Source organism: Formica exsecta, unplaced genomic scaffold (genome assembly GCF_003651465.1).
Source record: "Formica exsecta isolate Colony F162 unplaced genomic scaffold, ASM365146v1 scaffold6, whole genome shotgun sequence".
Lineage (NCBI taxonomy): Eukaryota > Metazoa > Arthropoda > Insecta > Hymenoptera > Formicidae > Formica > Formica exsecta.
In genome coordinates, this window is record NW_021853280.1 from 118,209 (window position 1) to 138,375 (window position 20,167).

Here is a 20,167-nt window from a genome sequence, read left to right on the forward strand (position 1 = left end):
TTCTTTGTAATTATGTACGTAATATTTTATGATATATGAGAAACACGCGTGCAAATAAGAAAGAATTGATTAAACAATTGGCATTAAACAAACCAACATGACGATATGGAAATGTTTCATTGTTATTTAAAATTTGTTTAATATTATTTCATATACACTAAAAAATTGCCTAAGAATTCAGACAGCGTGCCTGCAAGAATAACCTCAGACACTTTGTCTGGAGTTTTTCTTACAGTGTATATATTTGACATCTTTTTCACATGTTGTAAATATTTGTTATGTATTTTTAGACAATAGGGAGAAATTTTTTTGCAAGTTTGAGTTGTGTCTCGAAGCAATGCGAACGTTACTCTTCGGTGCATCCACGGTTGTTGCGCTAGCGTGTGAACCTTATTTCTTCATAGAGCATTATTATCCCGGGCGTTAAACCACGTGCACCCAATGTGTTTCGCTATTTTGAAATCCGTTACACGCAAACTTTCGCTCGTGTGCTTGCAATGCTCCTCTATATGCAACTGCGCTTTATATCTCGCAAGGATTAGGATAACACTGTTATCTGTTCTTAGAAATGATCTGGCGACTCAAAGTTTTTTCGCCTTTTTTTTTTTTAAATCTGTCATCTCATTTTTAACAAAAACTCTGGCTATTGAGATAATTGCAAATATAGACAAATATTTTTTTACATCGTAAAGATATATTTATCAGAGAAAATACCATACTCTTTTATTGCAATTTTTTCCAAAAGTACAGGGAAATACTCGACGTTAAAATTATTTCTAAAATTTAACTTTCGATATATCATAATTTAATACTATAAGGTTTTTATTACAAGCAAAAATTGTTCAAATACAATTTCTTTCAAGAACCATATCAATGTACGTTTTATCGGACACACCCGGTATGCTACGCGAGAAATACACATTAGCCGTAACACGCAACACACAACCCGACACGCTCGGTCGACGTTTCATGCGCTCTCTCTCTCTCTCTCTCTCTCTCTCTCTCTCTCTCTCTTACCCCTTCCCCCTCCCCCTCTCTCTTTTTCTCTCCCTTTCTCTTTCTCTCTCCCTTTCTCTTTCTCTCTCCCTTTCTCTTTCTCTCTCGCTTAATTACAAAATATGACGTCATGACGGTGTATACGAGCGTGTGCTACTGCTGGGCGTCGGTCAATCTGTTTATGGAAGAGACTTGCGTGCAACTCTGGATTGCGATTTGTGTGCTGTGAAGCAGCCCTTAACAGCCTCCGCGTTTACGTCTAACAGCGTGTGCATGTGTTGTGTGTGTATGCGTGCGCACGCGCGTATACTCATCATAGTAAGACGAACCGAGTGAATAATTTGCGGCCACCTCGCGTGTAGCCGCGGCTCGAATGCACTCTCCCCTTCCGAGTAATGACTATTGTCGGGAGATGATCGTTTCCATTTTCAACCATTCGGTTTTACCGAAAGATCGGTGATGATTGGTTGCACATGTGATCTATAATTCAGGATATCTACTCCCTGGAAAAACCTAGAAAACCTGAAATTCTCAGGGATTTTGTTTTTACTTTGAAAAATCAGGGAATTCTCATAGAATTTTATTCGAACTTAGGGAATTTTTTAAAAATTCTTTGATCATATTCTTATATTGCAAGCATCGGCAATCTGATTGGCTAATGATTGTGAATTATATGTTTCAAATATATTATAAATATATATCTTTCTCTCTTTGATTATATGTTCTCATTGTCATAGTAAAAAATACTAAATATACAATACTGAGTAAACATTTTATTATAATTCTTACAATTAATGATAGAAAATTAAAATATTATGCAAATGAAAAATGCTTATCTTACAAATGTCATTCAGTTCTTTTCAGTGCATTTTTAAATTTAATATTTAAAATTTAAATGATTTATTTTTTCTTTGTGAATAATGTGATGATTGAAAAGCATTAGAAAACGCACACAAAAAAAAATTATTTTAAAAAGTTTTATATAAAAATTCTCTAATTTTACCTGGAATTTTGAATAAATTACCTGAAAAATCAGGGAATTTTTTTACAAGCTTTGGATAAATAGAATAATAGAATAAATAGAATAGTTGATGGTTGATTGATATAAAAGTCATTATTGTTACACGAGTAAAAAACGGTTTTTAAAAAATTTTTGCAATTTACAGAAAAGTAATCTTAATCATACGCACTTTTATATGCATAAAATTCAATTTTTTAATATTCTATTTACAGCAATTTTTAGCCATTTAAAGTAAACTCACTCATTTAAAAAACGATATGATACAATAATCGCTGAATTTTAAAATAAAAATTTATATCTAAATAATTATATACAATATTTTATAGAGTAATTTTTTTAAATATATAGTTTTTAATAATAATTGAATATTTATTATATTTTGACATGCAAAGATTACGCGATGTCGCGTACAGTAAGCGAGTGCATACATAGAGTATACATGTATAACATGCAATATCATGCGTATACGTGACGATGGAACGTTAAAGGGCAATGTCACGCCATAATGAACTTGGAAATTCATCGATGCTTCGTTTAAATCGCTATAAATGTCACTTGATGCGCCTCTAACATCATTTTTCCTATCGTGACGCTCTACTGAAGTATCCTTATTCTGCGCGGAGAAAGCACATAAGATACATAGAGAAAAGTGTTTAGTATTTATAACTATAATATTTTGCATAATAAAATAATTATGTTTGAGATTTTCATTTTTATAGCTATTATTGCTATAATGTTAGAATATACATGTAATAATCACTTTCTATGCATAGTTGTGTGCCAACCGTGTAAAAATTATACTATAAATTATAATAATTTTAAATATTAATGTATGTAGTAAAATATTAAATAATGCGTGATAAATAAAATAAACTTTTTTGGATCTATTTCTAATAAATAGACTGTATACGTATTACTGTAGATTGTAGACTGTATTAATTTGTCGTTTAATGCATTTTATATTTTCAATAGACTGATTTTTAACATTTTGTTCTCTTCAAAATTTACAATTTGTAAATTTTTATTTAGACGTAAAATCGACTTTGCACTTATTAAAAATTATAATCTCTTCTTACTCACTTTCTTTCTCACTTGCAAATTTCACAATTTATTTTGAGAATTAAATTATGTTTTTAGTTGAATAGCTTGCTAATTCAACTTTAGACCAAATATTTGTTAAGAAGACTATAACTGTTTGTATATTTCGAACGTAAACTATTTGGATGTCAGGATTGTGTGATCTTTTATGTTTCTTTTAATTAAAAGTGTTTGAAGATAAAGTCAAGAGAAATCTTACCAATAATTGTATGCGAAGCAGCGTTCACGCGAATGGTGTCTGCAACTTTTTAACGAGTCGTACATTCTAGCGATATCATTATCTATGGTATACGCCGGAAGTCGCACCGTATTTATGTAGGCGCGACTTGTTCACGCATGCTGCAACGCCGTGGGTTATACAAAAAGTTACTAGCTTTTGTGAGGAATATATATATATACATATATATATGGACACCCTGAAATGTGTGTGTGTGTGTGTATATATATATATTTCAGGGTGTTCATTCCCTGAATAAGCATGGAAAATCCGGAACTCTCAGGGAGTTTTTTTTGTACCTGAAGAAATCGGGGAATTCTCATGGAATTTCATCGGGACTCAGGGAATTTTCAAAAAAATTTTCTTTTTAATAATTTTGCTCTTATACTGTAAGCAGTTTGCAATCCGCGGATAAGCCAAGTTGTGAATTATGTGTTTAAATTAAAAAAATATATTTCTATCTGTGTTTATATATTTAATGTCTTAACAAAATATTGAATATACAGCATATGTTCTTTATTTTAATTTTTAGTGATAAAAAATGAGAATGTTATGCAAGTTAAAAATTTTTATCTTAACGAAAGCTATTCAGCTTTTTTCAGTACATTTGTAAACTTAAGTAGCTTTGTGTTTTCGTATGAGTAAATAACATTAAAAAACGTGTACAATAAAAAAAACTTATTTTAGGAAAATGCACCAAAATCTTTAAAATATTCTCTTTACCTGGAATTTTGAACAAAAATACTTGGAAAATCAGGGAATATTCAGGGAATTCAGGGATTTTTTACAATATTTGAGTAGACACCCTATATTTTCAGTGCATAGTAAATGTGATTACGCATACGTTGCATCGTACAAAGTTACGATTTAATTCACAAATTGTACATCGATATATTGTATTGTGCATTTATCGCTAAGTGTATTATTTGATTCGTTATCATTTTCGTGCACTTGAGTAGTGTTGAAGTAAATATATAAATAGTTATTTTTTTAAAAAACATTTTTTTTTTTTAAAGTATACACGCATTAAAGTTGTAAAAATATAGTCGATCACAATTTACATTTATATACGTATAATAATTTTACTTTTGTCATATAAGAATTCTTAATATTATAAAATCTTCTATTTGATAATTTTGCTCTTATATTGTAAACAGTCGGCGATCTAAATAAATTATATGTTTAAAATATATTATTAATATATATTTATATGTGTGTGTTTGTTTATATACTCAATGTCTTAACAAAATATTGAATATGCAGTACATACTCTTTATTGTAATGTTTAGTGATAAAAAAAATGAAAATTTTATATGCAAATGAAAAATTATCTTACGAAAGTTAGTTTTTTTCAGTACATTTACAAATGTAACACTTGAAACAAGGCTCTCTTTAAAAGAAATTGCTTAAGATTAGCAGAAAGTGTGTTTCAAATAAGTTATATTATGAGTGCTTGGTCAATCGTATTGCTTTCATTAGCTTTGATAATTTTGAAATTTTTGTAGACGAAAACTGAATAGTAACACACATTGTAGTCATTATTTTTTATCATCTTTCTCTATTATATATTTAAAATATGTTTAAAAGTTTAAACTAAATTTGTTATATCTATTATGAGTAAAATTAATAGCGAGTTATGAAAAATATGGCTACATTCATAATATACGTAAAATATGATGCATACATTAACTATAACTGCTGCTTATATATATCATAGAATATAAAATTTAAAATAAATCTTGATTATTGACGAATATCATAAAATATAAAATTAATAACAATCGCATTATAAGATGTAAAATATAAAGTTTATGTACGTACATGTGCGCACGCATATGTGTATGTGGCAATTTTGATGCAACGGAATACAAAGATTGAGGTTGAGGTGAACGATTGCGGTTTGAAATGAAAAATCTGTCCTTAATCGATATTCTGCGACAATCGGTTTCTTATCCTTATTCTTATCGCCCAGATTTTTGAAAACAAATCCGTTATCTTTCAATATTTTCGTCGATTTCGGAACTTTGGCGCGCAATGCATGTGTATCTGTGTGGAATGATATGTGGCTCTGTGTTGAGCGACCGACTCATAGTCGGCAAGTTTCGGAATCGTATCCCGTATGTCTTTTAAAAGATTAGTGGGTTTTTTCTACACGGGTGAGCATAGAAAGATTAAGAATTAGTGCGACACAGTTTGAAAGTTTCATAAAAGGAAACGGAGAGACGTAGGAGAGAATAGATGGCACGTACGCATAGGAAGAAGCGAGCAGTGGATCTTTTGGATATACAGGATATCCCGAAATTAAATGTTAAAATTTCGGGAAAGTGTGGGGGATCGATAAACTAAAAAAAAAAAAATCCTTTAGAGATTTGCTCATTTTTGCTTCGTTTTAACAACTTTTATCTCATGGTACTTTTCGATAAACCTAATAAATTTAGTTTTTTGTTTTAAGTTTTTTTATGAAAATTGTTTTGTTTCTTTTTTTTGCGATTTTCTTTAAAACGAAGAAAAAACGAGTAAATCTCTAAAGAACTTTTTCTCTTAGTTTATCGATTTCCCGCACGCTCCCGAAGTTTTGACATTTAATTTCGGAATACTCTGTATATTATAGATAAGTGAAATGGCGAATCATGAATCACACACACACACACACACATACAAATTTGAAGTAGTAAACAGCATATTTTGCGCGTGTGATGCATTCCTTCTTATAATCTCTGCACCTACCGGACACACACACACACATACACACAGGAAAAAGAGAAACAGAGGGATAAAAGCTTGTTCTCTTCGGAGAGACTAGAAATGCATAAAAAAGTGTTAGTTTTTGTGCTATAAAATGCATTTCAATCTAATCTGTTTTGTCGATCCTTAGTCATACAATCTATTTTTTTCTAATTGTGCCAGCATAATTGGAAAGATAACATACCTTTTTTTACAACATAAAAATATATATTTTATAAAAAGTATTATACATACAAAGTCATTATCTATTCTTTTTGTTATAATTATTTCGTCATCGATTTAAAGTCAATCCAACAAAAATTTCAAAATATTTATAACTCTCGAGCAATTAACGATTTTAAATTAAGGAAGTTTTACCAAATTAACAATAAGCTGTAGGAAAAAAGATAGATGAGGAAATTTCATCAACGAATTTTATAATGACAAAATTGATCTTTACTGTCCGATCAAGATCGTACGAATCACAAACATGCTGATAATTCTACAAAATTCTATCATATGTCATCCGCAGCTGTAAGAAAATTTACAAATTCCTCGACTCTCATTTTACAAATATTTGAATAATTCCTAGTTTTAATAACTGACTAGTCATTTCTAATAGTCGAAAGCCAGATGTACTCTTAAGGTAGTTGTCTTGCGACAGTACAATCCAAAATCTTATACTCTGAGTCAACGTTAAAACATCCGACTACCTACGGTTACCGATTGAAAACTTTTGAAAATTCTGTACTATTTCTGTCTATTGCCAAGTCAATGCCCGCAACGTTCGCGAGCATCATCTGTCTTTGTTTAACTTTCGATGACAACAAGGATGAAATGATACCGCGAGGTCTTTTTATTATTGTATTTCTAAAACTAAACGATCAATAATTTCGATTTTTTTAAATAGAATTCCTAAAGTATCCTTTCTACTTTGTATTAGTTTTTCATCACTTTCTTGTTATTCTTTCCAATTATTAAAATTCAAACTATGAGATTTTCGTACGTTTTGCGTATGCGGCATAAAAAGTGCAAATTTTGATAGCGATTATCTCGCGTTTGGGATGGTCAATTGCTTTTAAGTTGTACAAACGTGTAGATACCACATTTATTAACGTATAGTTAAATTTTCAAATTTTTCTCATTAATTGCGATTTGCGAGACAACTACCTTAACTGCAGTTACGCGTGATTTTCGATCAGCGATCGCGGGACTGACCTTCGTCTCACTTCGTCTCGAGTCTTTCTTTACTTCTTCGTTTTTCTCATGGCTTCGTCACCTTTCTTATCGCACTTCAAGCGTTCTCTTCTCTTATCTACGATTTGTAATGGTTCCATGTAAAATTCTTACAACTTGTTTATCCTCGATTAATTTCATTTACACGATCTGTTACTATTTTAATGCAGTAAATCATTTATTCGTTTTGTAATAAAGTAACTTGTGCAATAATTTTTTTTCTTTTTAATTTTTATTTATTTGATTTTAATTTACGAGCTTTGCTCAATCATTTTGCTCGAATCATTTTTTTCCGTGTTTTGTATCATATCATTTCTTAGTTTATTGATATTATCCACTATTTCTTTTCATGTGTACTTTTCTCGATTTTTTAAAATTTAAATAATATAGCAAATGAATGCGTAAGAGTGTTAAAGATATATTTTTATATGATATATATGTTAATATATTTTTCAACCGAATTGATTGCAATGATTATGTGATTATGTGATTATATATATCAAAAAAAAAATAATTACTACAGTAAATAGCTGTTAAATTTACTTGCGAAACCTCATATTTTTTCAAATGTGTTACAAGATTCACGAAACTCTACGAATTTTATATTGTTATCTCTTTAAGGTCGATTTCTTTTCTTCGTTTTCTTCCTTTTCTCTCTGAATTCACCGAAACAAACTGACTGACCTGGCTTGATATACAAAAGCCGCTATAGCAAATATCCCCCATAGTTACATAAATTGAAGTTCGCTTGAAAAAAGAAAGGAACGAGATGTAGTGAGAGAATAAGCAGAGGGATGCGCGTCGACTGTGTCCACGATCGAGCTAAAGCCAGCTGAAACCTTTCTTTCTTTCAGGATATTCAGTGGAGACGCGAAACAATTAAAGAGGAGACGACGACGACGACGAGTGTTTGCCTAAAAAGAGAATTTTCGGAAGAGGATGCTCGGCAGTTGGGGCTGGAAAGAAGAATTGGAGTTGGGAGTGGGTACGACAGCCACGTTGCAAGAGAAACAGAGAAGAGAGAGCCCAGACTCGACGCATCCTGTTCCTGACAGCCGGGTGCTGAGGTATGCACCCAGCCGGTGTCACCACCCTCCCAGCTCGCCACATTTCAGCACGCAGCCTCCTCTCGACTGTACAGACTGTGAGTCTCTTTTCTACCATCTCTCTCTTTCTTTTTTTTTTGTTTCTCAAATTCCGTTCAATTATACCACTCGCTCCGAAAATAAATCTATCTCTATCTCCAATAAATTATCTATTACTATTATTTATCTATTATTTGATAAAGGACTATGCCCAGTTTGGACCCCGAGTGAACAGTCATGAGTTATATATTAATTAATAAGGGGGTATTTACGAAGTACGAAACAAAAGGTTTTAATTGCTTAATTAAAGTCTAGCAAACATACCATATATACGTACGTACATTGCCATAATAGCGAACTTTGAACAGCTTTAGTACTTAGGGGATTCATTTTACAAGATTGTGCCCATGGAACTTTTTAATCCTCTTTTGATGGCCTACAATCCTAGCCATGTCTTAATGCTGCTGTTCATCGGGCGTCCAACTTCAATAGAAAACTATGCATAGTCTTTTTATTTCTTCCTTTTCTTGTTTAGTGGCGGGAGCTTTCTCTTTCAACAATAAATGATATTAATAATAACACACATTAATATTTAGAGCAGCGTGAGGTGGCCAAAATGCTGACTGCTCACCCTGAGATGCACGAGAAGCGGGACAGCCTCGGTGGCGGACAATATGGAGCAGGCGGGGGTGGTGGCGGCGCTTCGATTGAAGAGAAATCTATTCCGGAACAACCACCCCCGCCTCCTGTACCGCCGCAACGAGACCTGTCGGACCCCACTATCAGCGCTAAAAAGCTTCCGAAGAAACGAAAGTTCGATCCATCCGAACTCGAGGAGATGGACAAGACCAGCAATGTCACCAGCAACATCACCAGCAACATAATTAACATACGCGCGCCGGCAATGCCGCTTGGCAGCCAGCCGGCTGCTTTAGGTCAACAATCGAGCTTACCAACTATTATCAACCGGCAGTCACCACATGAGCCCGATTGTTATCAGGTATATCGATAAAATACATGTTTCCTGTTGAAATTTTGATGTCTCTGCAGACAAAAATACTAATCTTGCGAATATTATCTAAACATGAAAAAAATTATAAATATTATTTGGAAATTAATAAAAAGAAAAAATGTATATACACAGCAATTTAAAAAGGATTTTAAGATCTTTACAAAAATTCCTTTATGAAATAAATATACATATAATTTATTTCTAAATAATAAATACGTGATATATTTACTTACTTGATATAATACATATTGAATTACCTTTTAGTCAGAGAAATGTGTGTGACGTTTTGCTGTAATGTTGTGTTTATAGGTATCCTCCGCTCATTCGGTAGTAGTGTTACCTCCTCAAAGCATAGCGGTAGATTACTCTCTTCGCGAAGAACCTTTACGGTCTCGTCCTCGACTTGCTATTGATCTCAGTGAGTGGCGCGACCATAGAGTGTTAGCTTTAAGGGATTCATATTATTATCCGGGCGTTATACGTAATGTTATTCACGGTGAGATTTTCATCGAGTTCGACGGCGAGAGGAAATTGGTGCGTTACAGTGACGTTCTGGGCGGGAGACGATATGACGTGATAGGCGATGCAAGCCCATCTTTGGGACAGGTGACTTTGGATACAAAGGTTTGCATCAGGTGTCCGATCGCGAACAGTCACGTGGACGTGACCAAAGTGTTTGTAAAGGGGACAGTGTGCAAGATATTAACGAAGCCTAATCGTTTTGTTGTGAAAATATCGCGGGAAGACGATCAGAGTGAAAGCTATGTTGTGAAACGCGCGGACCTGCGGCTAGTACAACCTCCATGGGCCGACGAGTTGGAGGAAGGTCTGGAAGATTGTGATCCTTCGAGGGTTGAGACGATTGGTAATAAATCTTATTTATGAAAGAGAGATATTAGGGTCATATTTTGCGAAAGGTAACTAAAGTTATCGTTTATTTTGAAAATTTATCACAGAACATGGATATCGCAATACCACGGAAGCTCCAACAGCAGTGCCAATTTTGCTCCATCATACTTCTCATCACACGTCGCATATGTCAACTCATAACGACACGAGCTATTATAGAACCACCGGTACCAGCCCTCTCATGACTTTAGGCACTTCTGCACATTCTGCCACAGCGTTAAGCAACGGCAGCCGGCCGTACGACGATTTAGAAAGCGAGGATGATTTAGATAGGGAAGACATTACATTTCCCTCGGATGCAGGTTAGATATAGCGTAAAGTTCTTATTTTTATCTAAGATATTGTTTAAATTAAAATATAGCAGTTGCTTCATATATATATATATATTACGCGTGACGCAAAATCAGATTTATTTTCTATTATAATAAATTAATTATAGTATTATTAAAATATTGCTCTATATATTCTTCTCGAGAGAAGCGTTTTTTATATTATGACGAAAAACCTAAGGCTTTTATCGAGAGAATTTTAATCAAAACAATAGTATAGTAATTCAGATATATTCAACTGACAGATGCAAAATTGTCAGGAAGCAGCAAAAGAAGCAGTATGCAAAGTCGAGGAAGTACCAGTAGCCTAGTTGAACAACGTAGTATAACGCCTCGTTCTCAGGCAGCCACACCCAGGTATTAATCAAATATATCAATTTTCAATCAGATGAAATTATTAATACGTTGAATAGTGAAACTCTGAATTAATAATAGTGCATGAGCTTACTCTTTTTTTTTTTTTTTTAACAGATCTCAGGCGGCAACGCCACATAGGTATAAAAAGGGTGATGTAGTGGTTACACCAAGCGGAATTAGAAAGAAATTTAATGGGAAACAATGGCGTAGGCTCTGCAGTAAGAAGGAATGTAACAAAGAGAGCCAACGAAGAGGATATTGTTCCCGTCATCTTAGTTTAAAAGGATCTGGTCTTAGAGGTCCGACAAACACATTTCCTGGGTATGAATGTTTGCTTGCGTTAAATTTATGCACTAAAATATTGCTTAAATATAAAAATTTTCTTTATTGCTTAAAATTACGATTCTGTTTTTGATTTACAGTAGTAAAATGGATGGCGAAGAGACATCGAGAGATTCCGATACTTCGCCAAACTATGGTGACAGAAGAATAGCTGGTAGATTCGATCAAGATGAAACTGAAGCTGCTAATATGCTCGGTATATCCTCTATGTACATATATATACATATGTGTATATACACACACACACACATATATATATAAAAGCATCTCAAATCTTTTCTTTATATTTTTATTAATAATAGCAGAACGCTTTATTATATAATATAAATTATCTTAAGTACAAGATGGAATCTATTATAGTTCTCTTTTGTGTAAGATAATCTAAAATAACATTATAAAACAAGTTTCTATATAAAAGTAATTCGACGAATCGTTTTTTGTTATTGCTGCAGTGTCTTTGGGAAGCTCCAGATCGGCTACGCCAGCTTTCTCGTCACCAACGGGCCAGTCTTCTATATCTCCATGTATAAACCAGTCGCCGGTACCACCGTTGGGACTCAATCAGAACAATGTATTTATGCCTATCTCGAGTCCGGCTCATCATGCGACTCCGCTGATTTCACCCGGCGCTAAATGGAAGCACTCGCCCACGCAGTCGAACTTTTTAGTTCAGTATCCGCAACAAGTGATAAAACCCGAACCGAATCGAGTAGTCAGATCGAATCGAGTGGCTCCCGTCCCCACCAGTATAGGAACGAGTGTGATAAGAATCTCTCCGGTGAATCGCAGCATGCAACCTGGACAGAATCTGGCTCTGTCATGGTCAGAGCAGAGCCCACCGCCGACGAGACATCCCTCGGTGGTGACGTCAACAATCGCTCAGCAGCAACAACAGAGCATAATCTTACAGCACGCGCTAACGTCAAGCGCTAACGATTTTCACGCCAATCACGCCGAGATGCCTGAACAAAGTTCGCAGTTGATAAAACACTCACCGCATTCGCCCCATATGCCTCTACCCGCTACTTCTATGCCGCAAAATTTGACGCTCATACACAACAAACCACTGGAGCAGCCGGTCGATTACGCACAACCGCCGCCCCAGGGCCCGCCGATCTATGTAATGCAGCACGAGAAAAAATATCTCGTGATAAAGAACAGCATGGACATGTCAGCAGCGTCGGCGGGTACGCACATGAGCAATCAGGATGACAAGTATCGGCAGAGCTTGATAAATCATTTAGGTCAACTATCGACATCCACGTTGCATCAAGTTCAGTGTCAACAGCCACCTCAATCACATGCTGTTTCATCCGTCCACATTGACAAACTGTCCGTTCTGCAACCTGTAAGTTGACGATACATTGGGATTGCTAAATGAGTGATTTATAGATAGATGGGATAGCCGATCGAGATCTATATCGCGCGGATAAGTCGATCATGTCATTTGTTGTCATTAGATGAATAAAGTGGGCGCGCATACGACCCTGCATATGGACATGCAGAGAAATCAACCACCACCTACGAATGCTGTAATGACTACCTCTACCACCGAGACATCTATTAATACATCTACTCCGACGAGTGTCTTCCAGCATGTAATTGTTCAGCAGATTCCAAAGACGCAACCCGCCAGAGAGGAGAATGCGAAAAACAATGGTATCCTCTGTAAGTTTTTTATGTCGTTAATTTTTTCCTTATATGTTCTTTTTATATATATGCAATCTTTTATAAATTATTTAAAGCATTTCCTGTGGAAGTTGAAAAGTTGTATTATTTTTGTTTTTACTTTATTATTTTACAATTGTTTTTCCAATGAGGATATTAATATAAAATCATAATATAAAATCGATAGTAGCAAGCAAGTTTGACTAAACGGTAAGGCTTTCACAGATGGCAGCCATGAAGTTCCTCCTGCATATCAGCCCCATACTCCATCATTACTGAATAATGCAGCGCAGAGCTGGAAGCTTAAAAAAGGTTTGAGTTTTGACTGACAACTGAAATGTATATCGAGTTTATAAAACTGCTGTAGGTTGCAGTTTATCAGTGGTACATGATATAGTGCAAAGACATTCATCTGTTATAAGCAAGTGTATTACAAGCACTGATACTTTATTATTTATTATATGTATTTTGGATGTTTCTTTATATTTTTCTTTTTTTTTAATTTTTATATATTTTTTTTTCATGTATTATATATATTTTTATACATTATTATGTATCATTAAGAGAAAGTATTCTTTTAAATGTAAACTGAGAGACAAGATCATAAGAAAATTTCTTTTCTTCACAGTTATTCACACATGTTATAGACAACATTGTTATAACAAGAGATTTTTAATTTTGTAATTTTATTTTCATGTATCAGTGTTAATCTTGCAACAGACGCAATTAATTAACGAACTTCATTCTCAATTTTTTAACTTTTTATCTCATTTAACATATATAATAAAGTACATTTTCAATGGTTAAACTTTAATGCTAGGGAAGGATGTCCTTAGGTATATATAGGATTGTTGGAAAAGTATATGCAGATTTTTTAAAATGCAAGCATATATATATACAATATATACAATTTTATTTATATATTATCTTTTTCTTTTACAACTTTTTACTATATCTTTTGCACAATTTGAAGATTTTATCTGAGCAAGTTGTACTATATATTGTCTCAATAATCATCTAATAGAATCCTGTCTATTGTATCTATTTTCTATTTCTGCCTATTTTGAAGTAGCTTTATCTCCTGTGAACTACAATTTTCTTTTTGCATTCCCCTTTCATTAACCATGTACGGAGTAAAAAATAGCGCGCGATGATATTTTCATTTTGCGCATATGTCATTAGAATAAGAATGGAAATTGACGAGAAGTTTCAGGGGTAGTCTAATCAGTCCCACAATGAGATTCCAGAATAAAGAGTTTCTATTGTACCGATAATCTGTTTAAACTTTTCGGACGATTCAATATTTAATTCATCTTTGAATTACCATTCTATCAAACATATTTGTATTGTAATTCATCATATGTGTTTTATCACCATACAAATGCAATTCATTAAATAAATCTCAAATAATCCCATTAAATTATAACATACTAATTTCTCTTTATTTATCATAAATGCTTTATTTAATTATGGTTCTCTCAATTTTCATTACTACTAATTTATTATTACCAAATTTTTTTTTTTTTAAGTCAGAGCAGGCACGTCTATGTACATACTACATATATCGCTGCTATTCCCATACATCATCATTACTAACCACAATCATTACAACTAACCCACTAACTTCATTGCAGCTTTTTCCTGGCAGACGGCAGTTTTGGAACAATCAGAGGTGAGCCCTCCTCCCTCTGCTCTCAGCCCACCCTTGAGTGCACCTCCGATTCCAATCAGTATGAGCACACCTGCTGAAGATGGCCCTGGCCCTGGTTCAGATCCTATAACACCTGCCGAAGAGGAAGACGATGACGTTTTTGAAACGGAACCGACCCCAACTGCGGAAGTGGAAGCCAACGCTAATAAGAGACGCAGTCAATCGCTCAGTGCTTTGCAATCGCAGACTCCGCTGAAAGTAAGTTTGACCGGAACCATTATTGCGATTATCATTTTAGTGATAAATATTAAGAATAATAAAACACACGAATAAAAAATGATGTAATTGATATAACTATCGACAATATATATATATATATACTCAATTTTATATATATATATATACAGAGTGCTCTCGGGTTAAATGGCCAAACTTGAAATATGAATGTAGGATCTCAAAACAAATAAAATTTTTCTCTAGGAAGTATGCTCGCAAACGCTTTGTTCAAGAGATATTGACTTCTTAAGTTTAGAACTATAGGAATGGATAATGTCGAAATAATCTAGGTTTATCCTCTTTATTACTTTACAATAATCAAAATTTAATTATTAAATGTTTTGTTCAAAATGATGGTCACCAGCCCGGAGATGTCTGTAATTTCTTCGCACGCTTGCAATATCCTCCGTTTTAATGATTGAATTTTAATAAATTATTTTGTTTGCAGTGCAAACACAAGCCTGTCAATGACCTTCGATCTTCAAAACAAAAAAAAAAGAAACATTTTAATATTATTCATTCCTATAGTTCTGTAACTTAAGAAGTCAATATCTCTTGAATGAAGCATTTGCGAGCATATTTCTAGAGGAAAATTATTTTTGTCTTGAGGTCCTAAATTCATATTTTAAGTTTGGCCATTTAACACGGGAGCATCCTGTATATTTGATAATGATTAAATGCTTTACACTCTATATTTAATAATATAAAAATAATAATAATATAGAAAGACTATATTTAATAATACGTTTTCTATTTTTATTGGGGTTACGCACATTTACATTAATTTTCTTACAGGCTAAAGAGAGAATACGACGGCCCATGAACGCTTTTATGATTTTTTCGAAACGACATCGCGCCCTCGTACATCAACGTCATCCGAATCAAGATAATCGCACGGTATCCAAAATACTAGGAGAGTGGTGGTACGCGTTGGGACCAGATGAGAAACAAAAATATCACGAGCTCGCCTCGGAAGTGAAGGAAGCGCATTTTAAGGCGCATCCGGATTGGAAGTGGTGTAGTAAAGACCGACGGAAATCATCGACGACCAGTTTCAAAGGAAACGAAGTCGGAAGGGCAAAATTGAATAGTACAGGGGAGGAAACGGATCCTCTTCAGGGTTCTTCCTCGGATGATCCATTGGCGCTCACATCCGCCGACGAAGTATCTACTCCGATCACTAATACATATAACGAAGCTCCCACTAACATTGAGGTACAAAATTTCACATATATATCACAGTATATAGTTACAAAATAAATAATGAGTACATTTTCAAAAAGATTTTTTCCATTCTATTTATTTGAAACATTCGCTAAGAAAAAATATTCATTGATGAAATTATAAATCGACAGATTATGAATCAGTCGCACACACAACATCGAATTTCGGAGATCCCTCTGCAAGTTGAAAACACCGAAGTCGACATGAAGCAAGACGATGATGCAAACGGGTCGGATGACGATCAGATGGTGATTTGCGAAGATCCTCAGCCTGAAATAGATTTAAAGTGCAAGGATAAATTAACGGACAGTGATAATGAGGTGCAAGATAACGAGGACGCGGAGAAAAAGTGTTTCAATCAATCGCGATTCTCGCCTGTGAGTGGTCAAAAGAGGGAAGTGATCAACATTAAACAGGAAATAACCTGCAGACCTAAGCCGATAAAAGGTATCTTTCGAATTATATATATAAACTAATGTATGTGACTTTTATGTGTGTAAAAAATTGATAATAGATTAATATTAGAGATTAATAGGAGAATTAACAATATGAATCTTAATGTTTATGTAGCACGGATACCTTCAACAGGTATAGAGTCAACAACAAAGTATCATCATACTTCCATGGATAAAGGCGGTACTGTATCAGTTTTGTCGAGTACGTATCCTTATCACAGTCCTGTCAATCCAACAGGAGTGTCAGGGTTCCAACCTACTGGCGGAGCTTTCATAACTATGCCAATATCGCCAAAAATTATTAAACCAGAACCAGTAAAGAGTGAACAACAGTACAGCACTCAGTATAGCGTGAATAATCTTGTAAGCATCCATACTGAAAACGGACGGAACGTACCTAAATTTACAGCAGCTCCGGTATTACATACTGTAAGTATCAGACAAGTGGACATTTTAGCAATTTGTTTAGACACTTGCTACAAATATTGCATGACTGGATTGTTATACATGTATATCCAGATTGTTGAGAGTAACAATCATCCCTTTTATCACACGTTATCAAGTAGTCGGAACAAAAAAGTATAGTCTATAATTTATAAAAAGTACAAAACTTTATAGACATTTCTTCATACTTAAGATAAATTTTAGAAAATTTGGAGAAAAAGTTCACTTTAGATGTTTAGGCAAGAATAATAAGAATATTGTGGATTTATTTTTATTTCCTTCCTCTGCCTTTCTCTTACTCTTTTCTATTCGTTATATATATATTTTCCATATTTATATATGTATATGCAACATCTTTATTTTTTCTTATTGAACGATATCAAAGTTACTTTATCTCGATGCAATAGTTTGTTTAAGAAAGTAGTGATACATATGCCTTTTCCGAATAAATATCGAATAAAAATCTTCAAACAGATTCGAAGATGAAATAACAAGTTTAACAATACTAACAGATTGGATCGAAACCAATGATGGCATTGTTGAAACAACAGCCGCCGTTGCAGTCTTTAGGCACTACTCTTCGCCCTCTTACTTCAACTGTCCCTCATCAACCACCGTTCACTCTAACATTGCTCGATAACGATTTGGTGGCTGTTTCCAAACCGCAGCAGGGATCGCAGCAGTATCTTAATCCAACACCGTCACACTCCAGCATGTACGGTGGATTTCAGATACCTATCACTGGTGAGTCTAAATTGTTATTGCATACTTTTATCCGAAATGTCTGATAATAAGTAAACGAATATATGTAATCCGCTTATAGATGCCGGTAGTCGCAACAACTCTATACCCGTGCAAAATTTAGTTTCCAATAATAAGATGGAGATTCAAAGCGTGATTGTGAGCAAGTCTTACCCCGTCTCGACAAATTCCACCACGTCAACTTATGGCCGAGGGACCGGCCATTCCATTGCTCGTCTCGCCGGATCCGAGAATAATGATAATCAACAGGCTATTACGAATCACGCTCAGTTTTACGGTAATATCTTTTATTTATATAAATTTATTTCGCAGATATATACGAATATCTTTACACGATTGATCACATGCGATGCTTTTATCATCGCTTTTTCTTTCTCATTACAGTCAGTAACATAAAAACAGAGGACAAGGAAACCGTAAATATTGTTCTTCCCGCGACGAATGAAAAACATAAGCAACCGTCGACACCTCACACGCCGCATACATCTCAAAGTAATCACGGAAGTAGTGAACTGCCGTCAAATAAATCATATACATTCGACGAAGGCCAAAGCAATGATATGGGGTCAAGTAAAGGCCCGTTCATGCTTGCTCCAACTCCGGCACAACTCGGTCGAGCACCACTACAAAGGAGACAATCAATGGGTATATAATAATTCTTATAACTTGTGATTTTTATACGAGAAAGCAGTAAATATATTAATATGTTATAGACAAAATATTTTAAGATAACACAAGATAACATTACGAAATACCTTTTAATATAACTACAGTTTTTTTAACTAATTAAGAATCAAAAATTTCTTAGTGGAAATGTTGAGGGATGTTAGTTTCATCGAAACTTTTAATTTTAATACATATCTTTGCAATTACCATCGAAATTATATTTAAATGGAATTCTGAAATCTTTTTTTTCTTCTACAATTTTTCTTTTTTGATTAAGAAATATTATTTTGCTATCTACTATCTTCCTTTAATTTGCGGAAAACATTGTATTTTTAAATTGATTATTACTCAAGTGCTATTGATAACTAGATAATTTTGCTGAAGAAAGTCTCTTGAAAAAAAATGTTAAATGATCCAAAAAAATCTATAATTGAAAGCAAACAAGTCTGGCAATTTTCAAACACACTTTTTATATATTTTTATGAATTTTTATTCTACAATTTGATATAATAAATTCCTTGTTTCTGTTTCTTTTATTTCATCTTCTATTCATTTTAACAGCAATGCCTTCCGCATCAACTACAGGAGACCACGGGCCAATAACAACATCTCAACATTGCGACAATCGACTACAAACTAATATATCTCAAACAACAGAACAGAATATAACCGAGTCTCATACTTCTCCTTCTCCTTCTACCAAGAAAGGCTCCTTTTTTAAGAAAAACGTAGAGGATGGTATGGACAGGTATATTTTTAATCTCTATATTATATTAGCAATGTTATATTAATTAGAAACTACTGCATAAGATTAAACTTGACAATACATATAATTTTTTGACAGAGTTCTTGAACAAGTGAACTTTCAAGAAAAGTTTTCATCATTGCCAGAATTCAAACCAGAGGATATACAGAGTCCGAGTGCGATCAATATGAACAATCCAGGTTCATCTGGCCATAGTAGTGTAGCTTCCGGATTACATTCGCAAACATCTATGCAGATGCCAGGTTATCGAAAGAAATCTGCACAATCTGGACCTCATAGGCCCACAAGTAAATAATTACACTAAATCATTTATATATTATAATATTTTGATCGGGTTTGTGTATAATGTTACTATCATAATGTGTTTTTTTTCTTTCTCCAACAGTGAATGAGGATGAAATCGACTCGGACACATCGATATCAGCTACTCCAAAGTCTACATCGAGCGTCAAACTAACCGGTAACACATTTTTCGGTCCGGATTTCAATGTTGACGCTTACAGAGCCAACAACGATTTATTGGACGTTGATGCCAGTTCTCCGCGAACGCCAAAAACCCCGGGAGGCGGTGGTGGAAGTACTGTAGGAATCGGTAGAAGCGACAACGAGCGCGGTCATAGGAAGACATTGGAGCAACGGAGGCATCTGGTCATGCAGTTGTTTCAGGAACACGGTTACTTTCCATCCACGCAAGCGACTTCCTCGTTTCAAGCTAAGCATGCGGATATATTTCCTACTAAGACGAGCTTGCAACTGAAGATTCGGGAGGTTCGGCAGAAATTGAAGGCCAATTCGACACCGAGTGCTAATAATCTCGTTAGTCCATCGCCAATCTCAGAATCCTCACCTATCGTAACTGGTAAATACAAGAGATTTGAGCCATTTTTTATAGTTTTTCTCATTTATTATAAATCAATTTGTGTGTGTAT

The 20,167-nt window shown here is 34.2% G+C and overlaps 1 protein-coding gene across 6 annotated transcripts in view; it reads left to right on the top strand.

The window, feature by feature from the left end:
- LOC115242485 (protein capicua homolog) overlaps positions 1–20,167 on the top strand; it is a 54,443-nt gene that overhangs the window by 30,862 nt on the left and 3,414 nt on the right. For 3 of the 6 annotated variants that reach the window (XM_029818794.1, XM_029818792.1, XM_029818793.1), the window contains exons 2-21: positions 8,147–8,436; positions 8,979–9,377; positions 9,699–10,254; positions 10,346–10,600; positions 10,873–10,984; positions 11,099–11,305; positions 11,407–11,522; positions 11,779–12,674; positions 12,787–12,994; positions 13,220–13,306; positions 14,629–14,903; positions 15,717–16,136; positions 16,277–16,592; positions 16,716–17,029; positions 17,557–17,788; positions 17,868–18,083; positions 18,191–18,451; positions 19,034–19,220; positions 19,317–19,525; positions 19,624–20,097. In XM_029818794.1, the coding sequence (XP_029674654.1) occupies positions 8,362–8,436; positions 8,979–9,377; positions 9,699–10,254; positions 10,346–10,600; positions 10,873–10,984; positions 11,099–11,305; positions 11,407–11,522; positions 11,779–12,674; positions 12,787–12,994; positions 13,220–13,306; positions 14,629–14,903; positions 15,717–16,136; positions 16,277–16,592; positions 16,716–17,029; positions 17,557–17,788; positions 17,868–18,083; positions 18,191–18,451; positions 19,034–19,220; positions 19,317–19,525; positions 19,624–20,097 (5,815 nt within the window). In that variant the 5' untranslated portion in view covers positions 8,147–8,361. Of the gene's footprint in view, positions 1–8,146; positions 8,437–8,973; positions 9,378–9,698; positions 10,255–10,345; positions 10,601–10,872; positions 10,985–11,098; positions 11,306–11,406; positions 11,523–11,778; positions 12,675–12,786; positions 12,995–13,219; positions 13,307–14,628; positions 14,904–15,716; positions 16,137–16,276; positions 16,593–16,715; positions 17,030–17,556; positions 17,789–17,867; positions 18,084–18,190; positions 18,452–19,033; positions 19,221–19,316; positions 19,526–19,623; positions 20,098–20,167 lie in introns of all 6 variants that reach the window. The other 3 variants (XM_029818796.1, XM_029818797.1, XM_029818795.1) reach the window with 3 other exon arrangements.